The sequence below is a fragment of the Lepidochelys kempii genome, chromosome 13 (genome assembly GCF_965140265.1).
Source record: "Lepidochelys kempii isolate rLepKem1 chromosome 13, rLepKem1.hap2, whole genome shotgun sequence".
NCBI lineage: Eukaryota > Metazoa > Chordata > Testudines > Cheloniidae > Lepidochelys > Lepidochelys kempii.
Window position 1 is genome coordinate 40823218 of NC_133268.1, and position 9897 is coordinate 40833114.

At 51.6% G+C, this 9897-nt stretch overlaps 1 gene segment (V, D, J or C); it reads right to left on the reverse strand.

Annotated features, from left to right (window-relative positions):
• Positions 1-6573: 6573 nt before the first annotated feature.
• LOC140896821 (T cell receptor alpha variable 27-like) lies at positions 6574-7128 on the reverse strand. The segment is given in 2 exon segments: positions 6574-6869; positions 7077-7128. Coding segments are annotated over 2 exon segments (348 nt in total).
• Positions 7129-9897: the final 2769 nt, after the last annotated feature.

Sequence of the window (9897 nt, forward strand, 5' to 3'; positions counted from 1 at the left end):
CAAGTAATACCAAAGCGGTCACAGCCCAGTGTAGGTTTTGTTCCTTCATAATGAAAAGATTTTCCTCCTGCCTCAGTATCACACTTCTCTCTTCTTCTGCACCAGAAGTCGTGTTAGCTCTCAGGCTGCTGCATGGCCCTCGACATGACAACTGACATGTCTGTGACTTCTCTGCTGCAGAAAAGCAAAGAGTGTTTCCTGATTGATTGTAGATTGCCAGCAGACCCAAACTTCCTGGCAGAGTTAACCACTGATTGAGTGACACCACCACCCCACTGGCAGATTGCAATCAGAACTGGCTAAAAGGGCGGGAACTGGGTGTGCTTTGTTCCAGGTGAGCCTTAAGTGGGCCTGACTGCAGAAAAAGCCAGTCAGTTGAGAACCAGCTGAGCAGCGAACAGCAGAGCAGCTAACAAAAGGAGTTTGCCTGGGAGTTCACCTGGGGAGAGCCCACTGAGGCTTACATCTTGCCGGATTCTCTGAGTAATTACTACAATTCCTGAGGAAGCTCGTAGAAGGAAGGTAATATGGATGGGGGGTGTTCAGCTGTTGTGACCTGTACTGGATGTGCCATGTTTGTCTTTCTTCCACAGGACAGATGCGACTTTGTCTGTACAAAGTGCAAGCTGGTCTCCATACTGGAAGAGAAGGTTCAAGGTCTGGAGCAACAGGTATTGACCCTGCATTGCATAAGAGAAACTGAAGATTTCCTGGACAGACGTCAGGATAGGCTTCTACGGGCACAAGGTTCTGAAGATTCAGAGCAGGCTGCACTGCGGGGACAGAAGGATGGTGAAGAAATTTGGCAGCATGTGACCTCCAGAAGAAGAAAGGGGAGCGTCCATGTATCAGCAGGGCAGATACAGGTAAGTAACCGTTTTCATGTTCTCTCCACAGGTACTAATGCGGAGAGTGGACCAGATGATACATCTGAGGGAAGGGAGCAGAAAGAGACTCCGCCGATTGGAAGACATAAGATGCACTGTCGTAGGGTTCGGGGTTTCACGACCACCTCTCCCAAGAGAAGGAGGCGGGTGGTGGTGGTCGGGGACCCTCTCCTCAGGGGGACTGAGTCATCTATCTGCCGCCCCGACCGAGAAAACCGAGAAGTCTGCTGCTTGCCAGGAGCTAAGATTCATGATGTGATGGAGAGACTGCTGAGACTCATCAAGCCCTCAGATCACTACCCCTTCCTGCTTCTCCACATGGGCACCAATTATACTGCCAAGAATGACCTTGAGCGGATCACTGCAGACTACATGGCTCTGGGAAGAAGGATAAAGGAGTTTGAGGTGCAAGTGGTCTTCTCGTCCATCCTCCCCATGGAAGGAAAAGGCCCGGGTAGAGACCGTTGAATCATGGAAGTCAACGAATGGCTATGCAGGTGGTGTCGGAGAGAAGGCTTTGGATTCTTTGACCATGGGATGGTGTTCCAAGAAGGAGTGCTAGGCAGAGACGGGCTCCACCTAACGAAGAGAGGGAAGAGCATCTTCGCAAGCAGGCTGGCTAACCTAGTGAGGAGGGCTTTAAACTAGGTTCACTGGGGGAAGGAGACCAAAGCCCTGAGGTAAGTGGGGAAGTGGGATACTGGGAGGAGGCATGAGCAGGAGCGTGTAAGAGGGGAGGGCTCCTGACTCATACTGAGAAAGAGGGACAATCAGCAGGTTACCTCAAGTGCCTATATACAAATGCACGAAGCCTGGGAAACAAGCAGGGAGAACTGGAAGTCCTGGCACAGTCAAGGAATTATGATGTGATTGGAATAACAGAGACTTGATCGGATAACTCACATGTCTGGAGTACTGTAATGGATGGATATAAGCTGTTCAGGAAGGACAGGAAGGGTAGAAAAGATGTGGGAGTTGCACTGTATGTAAGAGAGCAGTATGACTGCACAGAGCTCAAGTATGAAACTGCAGAAAAACCTGAGAGTCTCTGGATTAAGTTTAGAAGTGTGAGCAACAAGGGCGATGTCGTAGTGGGAGTCTACTATAGACCACCAGACCAGGGGGATGAGGTGGATGAGGCTTTCTTCCAGCAACTCGCAGAAGTTACTAGATCGTAGGCCCTGGTTCTCATGGGAGACTTCAATCACTCTGATATCTGCTGGGAGAGCAATACAGCGGTGCACAGGCAATCCAGGAAATTTTTTGGAAAATGTAGGGGACAATTTCCTGGTGCAAGTGCTGGAGGAACCAACTAGGGGCAGAGCTCTTCTTGACCTACTGCTCACAAACCGGGAAGAATTAGTAGGGGAAGCAAAAGTGGATGGGAACCTGGGAGGCAGTGACCATGAAATGGTCGAGTTCAGGATCCTAACACAAGGAAGAAAGGAGAGCAGCAGAATACAGACCCTGGACTTCAGAAAAGCAGACTTTGACTCCCTCAAGGAACTGATGGGCAAGATCCCCTGGGAGAATAACATGAGGGGGAAAGGAGTCCAGGAGAGCTGGCTGTATTTTAAAGAATCCTTATTGAGGTTACAGGGACAAACCATCCCGATGTGTAGAAAGAATAGTAAATATGGCAGGCGACCAGCTTGGCTTAACAGTGAAAACCTTGCTGCTCTTAAATATAAAAGAGAAGCTTACAAGAAGTGGAAGGTTGGACAAATGACCAGGGATGAATATAAAATATTGCTCGGGCTTGCAGGAGTGAAATCAGGAAGGCCAAATCACACCTGGAGTTGCAGCTAGCAAGAGATGTTAAGAGTAACAAGAAGGGTTTCTTCAGGTATGTTAGCAACAAGAAGAATGTCAAGGAAAGTGTGGGCCCCTTAATGAATGAGGGAGGCAACCTTGTGACAGAGGATGTGGAAAAAGCTAATGTACTCAATGCTTTTTTTGTCTCTGTCTTCGCGAACAAGGTCAGCTCCCAGACTGCTGCACTGGGCAGCACAGCATGGGGAGGAGGTGACCAGCCCTCTGTGGAGAAAGAAGTGGTTTGGGACTATTTAGAAAAGCTGGACGAGCACAAGACCATGGGGCCGGATGCGTTGCATCCAAGAGTGCTAAAGGAGTTGGTGGATGTGATTGCAGAGCCATTGGCCATTATCTTTGAAAACTCATGGTGATTGGGGGAGGTCCCGGATGACTGGAAAAAGGCTAATGTAGTGCCCATCTTTAAAAAGGGAAGAAGAAGGAAGGGAATGCTGACAGCCCAAGGCTCCCCAGTCAAGTACGGGCCCCAAATCCTCCGGCTCCTAAAAGCTGTACAACTCCCCTCGGAAGTGGCAGTGGTACACTGTAAAGCCCATCAAAAAAAAAACCAAAATGTGGCCAAAGGTAACGCCCGGGCAAATAAAAAGGCTAAGCATGCTGCCACCCTGCCATCCCCGCAGGCTGAGAACGCCCATATGCATGCCCTTATCCCATCAGTAGGGGAGCTTCCAACCCCTCAGTACTCTGGGGAGAAAAAACAGCTAACTGACAAACTCAATCTCCGGGAAAAGGAGGGATGGCTCCATTCCCCGAAAGAAAAGGTCCTCTTACCAAAGGGCCTAATCCGGCCAGTGCTGCAAAAACTACATCAAACCACTCATGCTGGCAGGAAAACACTTATCCAGCTAATGGAAAAATACTTTATCACTTCCGGACTCCGACCCCTGGCTGCCCAGGTACAAGCAGACTGCTTAGTCTGCCAAAAGAATAACCCCCGACCGGGACATCCTGTGCCACCAGCTGCCCTGGAACCCACTCCGGGCCCCGGACAAGTGTGGCAAATAAACTTTACTGAGTTTCCCCGGACTCAAGGGTTCAAATATCTCCCTGTTATAGTGGATCGGTTCAGCGAATGGCCAAAAGCCTTCCCATGCCGTAACTGCACTGCCAGGACAGTGGCCCTCAAGTTTGTTAAGGAGATCATTCCTCGCTTTGGACTCCCCCTGTAGATGGAATCTGACAACGGGACACAATTCACGTCAAAAATCATTCAAAGCATCTCACATGCCTTACAGATCCCCTGGAAACTCCATACGCCCTGGAGACCGCAAGCCAGTGGTGTAGTAAAGCGTACCAATCAGACCCTTAAACAGCATCTCTCAAAAGTGTGCCAAGAAGCCTCACTGCGATGGCCTGATGCTTTGCCCCTCGTCCTACTCCATATCCACGTTCTCCCAAAGGGTAGATTAGGGCTCAGTCCCTTTAAAATTATGTTTAAAAGGGCATGGCCCATGAATGGCACCCCGGTTCTGTCAGGGGAATAAAAGTTGGGTAATGGTTTTTTGTCACAGTATATGTGTTCCCTGTCTGCTGTTCTCTTGTCTCTTCACAGGTATACCAAGGATTCCCAGCCTCTCCCCTTGGACTCTCCCGTTCACTCCTTACAGCCCGGTAACTCTGTGCTTGTTCGCACCTGGAAAGACGAGCCTCTCCAGGAAAAGTGGAAAGGACCCTATACCGTCCTGCTGATCTCCCATACAGCAGCAAAAATCAAAAAACACAAGAACTAAATCCATCACTCTCGTCTGAAGGCAGTACCTGCCCCCTCGTCAGCAGAACAGTGGACCGTCCAACCTGCTGACTCCTCATCTAGTGACGATCTCGGGCTAAAGCTACTGTTTAAAAAACACAAATAGCGGGCACCTTAATGCTAAAATGGGCCCACCCAGGTACTAAAGACCCTGGGTTAAAAAAACTCTGGTAATAATTAATTGGGTAACATTGTTATTCTTTGTATTGGTATTTCCAAATTGTGCATATCGGAAGCATAACTCCTTTGTTTTGCTTGCGCACCATGTTGCTACTTTAACAAACCAGACTAATTGCTGGGTGTGTGCTCCAACTCCACTATCCCCCAAAACGGGAATGCCCCTTGACATGCTGCCCTTGACCCTAGCAGAATTAGCCACCACCAAAAAGCAAAAAAAAACAAACTCACCATTCTAAAACAAAACCTCTTTACAGCAAGCCACCTATCAGAACCAAAAATATTCAGTTGCAGTACTCACTAAAAAAGTGTTATGTTTTACCCAAAATCAATCTAATCACTATAAGCATCCTATAAAAAAAAGCTCCTGTGTTATTACACAATAAGCTAATAAATATTAAATAAAAACCAAAAGGGAAGGCCAACGGTGTAAGTGTAATGGTTCCTCCCCTTTTAAAAAAACACTTACAAATAATCTTACCACAAAAAAGGGGTTTAAAAATGTAACTTGCCGTCCAGTTAATATCTCCAATGTAGCAAGCCCAAGTGAGAAAACTCAGAGCCAAGGCTGTTGAGTGTTCTCAAAGGGGGGAGTTGTTGGGAACACTGGGGCATGGCCACTAGGTATCTCGAGGGGATGAAAAACCACGAGTGTCGATAAAGCCCCCTCGCACTAGGCCCCGGTGTCCTTGCCCCCCCCCCCCCTCCTGCCTGGAGGCACTCGCAGCAGCTCTGTGTGCTAGGCCCAAGTGTCCTTGGCCCCCCCACCTGGAGGCACACACAGCAGTTATGCTAAAAATCTGCAACAGTATGTTGCAGAGTCAGACTGCCTGAAACTAAGCAAGGCCAAACAGGGGAGATATAAAAAAACAATGCTGAATAAAGCAGCTTTATGTATAGTTTAACAAATAATACAAAGAATCAGGGAACTAGCTGGAAACTGAATTGGCTGGCTATATGGATACTTAAAGCAGCTTGCTATTAAATAAGTATGCTAAAAAAAAAATGTATAAAAGCCTGTGTAACTTCCTGCTCTGTTGTGCAGGATTTGAGATTTTATTCTCCCTGTACCTTTTTGCAGCTGCAAATAAACTTTTCTGCTTCTCCACCCCGTTGTAATTATTGGGTGTAGCACACCGGGTAACCAACCACTCAAGCTGTTGTTCAGCCTCTCGGCACTGGGTGCCGGCAACACTTAGACTGTAGGGTAGGTTCCTGTGGGGAGGGGGGGTCCCTGAGATAGGGCCTGCAACAGGAGACAGAGACCCAGGCTGCTCCTGAGGGGGATCCCTGAGATTGGGCCCGAAAGAAGAGAGGAGTTCCTCGGAGCTTAACTGCTGGAGTCCCTGGGGAAGGGAAGCGGCAGGACATTATGCTGGGCAAGAAGAGAGAGAAGAGGAAGCAGGGCCAAGAAGCAGAGGACTTCAGTGGGCCCAGAGGAGGCAGGGGCAGAAAAGCTGTTTGGACAGTTGCTGAGGACGTTAATTTGCCCCATTTGTTAGCCCAGAAAGGGGAGTGAACTGCTGAATGACTTGGCTGGAGCCCAGAGAAAACACAGCCGGGAATGGACCCGGCGGCCAAGGAAGTAGCCAGGCAAAGTCCCCTGCCACGTCAGACCCGGACACGAGAGGTGAAGTCTCCGGCATAGAAGCATCGACCGCTCCCTGGGGCTCCTGGGGAAATGCTGCCTTCATGGCCAAGGTCAAAGCGCCTCCGGTAGAGCTGGGAGCCGAAACCACGTTTCCTCGGTCCCCCCCCCCCCCCCCACGCCCTAACCAGGGAGCCTCCCCCTCAGCAGGGCTATAAACTCCTGTCCCCGTCTGCCCACGGGCCTCTGTCCCACACCGCCCGGCGCGCCCCCAGCGCCCCGCAGCCCCCTCCCGGGTCACACCCACAGTTACTGTACAGGCTACGCTGCCCCCTGTGTCACTGGGTCTCCACGGCGCAGAGGTAGCGGGCGGTGTCCCCCAGCCGGCAGCCGCGGATGTGCAGGGAGCTCCGCTTCTGCCCCGGATCGTGATCCGCAGTGAAATTCGGTTCTTGTGTCTGGTTCCCCTTGCCGAACAGCATCAGCAGGAAAAGGGGGCGCTCCCCGGGAGCCTGCCGGTACCAGTGTAAACTTTGGATAGCGCTGGAGTAAGTGCAGGTCACGGTGCCATTCTGCCTCTCGGAGACATCCAGCCACTCCGGGCTCTGCTCCACAGAGAGCTGCCCGCTGGCCACTGGGAATAACGGAGACAAGGGGGAAGCAAGTCAGAAGCTGCCATGAGCCACCTGCCCCCGGGAACCGCGGGGTGGGGTGGGAAGAGAGACAGGCTGCGGACCGACCGATCTCTCCATTTCACTCCCTTGTTCCCCACCACACAGTCAATGAAATCCAGCCCCAGCTCCCTGCTAGTAACCAGGGGTTCTGTCTCCCCAGCCCTTACCCCACAGGTGCATTAGCTGGATCACCCACGACAGCCCCCGCGGCCTCCCCATCCCTGCGCTCACTGACACCCCAGGGCGCAGGGACGCTGCTGGGTTGTCCCTGGGGCCGGCACGTGTGTTGGGGTCTCCTGTGCTGGAGGGATCGGACACGTCCTTCTCCCCCCTCCTGTGCCCAGCCAATCAGCGACCAGCCCCTTATCTCCCGTCACAGCCGTGCGTCCCTGTGCGCAACCTTAGTGTGTTGGTTACACTGCTAAACGCTGACCCCTAGTGGCCAAATCCGTACCTCAGGTCGCAGTAGAGCATCCTCTTGGACCCTCCCCCAGCGTGACAGAAAATCCTTTCAGTTGGGTGATTTCCCCTCACAAAGGAATTGAGTGCAGATCCCAGTGGAAATATATCACTTGCTTCACAGTTCTCAAACGATCCTAAGGGAGTTAGGCACCTAGATATCATATTATTTGGGCACCTAATTCTCATAAGATGTTCTGAAAATCACTTCCTCTTTTCCTGGCTCTGCCACTGTCTTCCTCTGCTACCTTGTCTGTACAGTGAGACTGAACCTGGCCGTGGCTTTATCAGCCACCACCGTATAAATTTGAACTAAGAGGTCGATTTCGTAGTGGGCTGGGGGAACCCGACTTCCTTAAGCTCCCTGGGGAAAGCTCGTCTCAGTAGCTTGCCCAAGGTCACGCAGAGTTAAGAAAGATTGTATTGAAAGATGCCCAGGCGGATAGAAAGAAAATCCCGTGGGTGAAGGGATAGATACATCTATAGCCCGAGAGCTGGGAATGGGGGATACAGAGCGGGAAACTGACCCCTGGGTTCAGGAGATCTACCCCATCCCTTAACCACCAGACCAACCCTCCTCTCCCCAGAGCTGTAAATCCTTTCCCCCAGCTCTATGAGGCTAGTCCCACACCGCCCGGCGCGCCCCCAGCGCCCCGCAGCCCCCTCCCGGGTCACACCCACAGTTACTGTACAGGCTACGCTGCCCCCTGTGTCACTGGGTCTCCACGGCGCAGAGGTAGCGGGCGGTGTCCCCCAGCCGGCAGCCGCGGATGTGCAGGGAGCCCCGCTTCTGCCCCGGATCGTGATCCGCAGTGAAATTCGGTTCTTGTGTCTGGTTCCCCTTGCCGAACAGCATCAGCAGGAAAAGGGGCCGCTCCCCGGGAGCCTGCCGGTACCAGTGTAAACTGTTGATGGTTTCCGAGTAAGTGCAGGTCACGGTGCCATTCTGCCCCTCAGAGACATCCAGCCATTCCGGGCTCTGCTCCACAGAGAGCTGCTCGCTGGCCACTGGGAATAACGGAGACAAGGGGGAACCAAGTCAGACGCTGCCCCGAGCCACCTGCCCCCGGCAATCGCAGGACAGGGTGGGAAGAAAGACAGGATGCACTGAATGCATCCGATGAAGTGAGCTGTAGCTCAGGAAAGCTTATGCTCAAATAAATTTGTTAGTCTCTAAGGTGCCACAAGGACTCCTTTTCTTTTTAGGCTGTGGGTGGATAGACTGACCGATCTCTCCATTTCACTCCCTTCTTCCCCACCACACAGTCAATAAAATACAGCCCCAGCTCCCTGCTAGTAACCAGGGGTTCTGTCTCCCCAGCCCTTACCCCACAGGTGCATTAGCTGGATCACCCACGACAGCCCCCGCGGCCTCCCCATCCCTGCGCTCACTGACACCCCAGGGCGCGGGGACGCTGCTGAGTTCTCCTTGGGGCTGGCAGGTGTGTTGGGGTCTCCTCTGCTGTAGGGATCGGACACGTCCTTCTCCCCCCTCGTGTGCCCAGCCAATCAGCGACCAGCCCCTTCTCTCCCATCACAGCCGTGCGTCCCTGCGGAGAACTCCTTCGCTCAGGGCCCTTCACCTTGTGAGGGCTGCCCCCTTGTGGCCAAGTGCATAAGCGGGTGCAGAAATATTTAGTTCTTTTCAAAGGGGAGTCAGGTGCCCAACTCCCATTGACCTCTACCAGAACTGGGTGTTCAAATCCCCTAGGCAGCCATCCTGATTTTACAGAAGTGATTCTTTTTTTACTTCTATTAAAAGTCTTCTTGTAAGGACACTGAATGCTTTTTCATTGTTCTAAGATCCAAGAGTTTGGGTCTGTGGTCACCTATGCAAATTGGTAAGGATTTTTACCAAACCTTCCCCAGGAAGTGGGGTGCAAGGGTTGGGAGAATTTGGGGGGAAAGACGTTTCCAAACTACGTTTTTTCAGGAACCCAGATAAAGTTTGGTGGTGGCAGTGGAAGTCCAAGGGCAAAGGGTAAAATAGTTTGTACCTTGGGGAAGTTTTAACCTAAGCTGGGAAAAGTAAGCTTAGGAGGTTTTCATGCAGGTCCCCACATCTGTACCCTAGAGTTCAGAGTGGGGAAGGAACCTTGACAGGCTGCTACTCTTAAAAATGACTAAGGGACTGGAACACATGAGTTATGAGGAGAGGCTGAGGGAACTGGGGATGTTTAGTCTGCAGAAGAGAAGAATGAGGGGAGATTTGATAGCTGCTTTCAACTACCTGAAAGGGGGTTCCAAAGAGGATGGTTCTAGACTATTCTCAGTGGTGGAAGAGGACAGAACAAGGAGTAATGGTCTCAAGTTGCAGTGGGGGAGGTTTAGGTTGGATATTAGGAAAAACTTTTTCACTAGGAGTGTGGGGAAGCACTGGAATGGGTTACCTAGGGAGGTGGTGGAATCTCCTTCCTTAGAGGTTTTTAAGGCCTGGCTTGACAGAGCTCTGGCTGGGATGATTTAGTTGGGGATTGGTCCTGCTTTGAGCAGGGGGTTGGACTAGATAACTTCCTGAGGTCCCTTCCA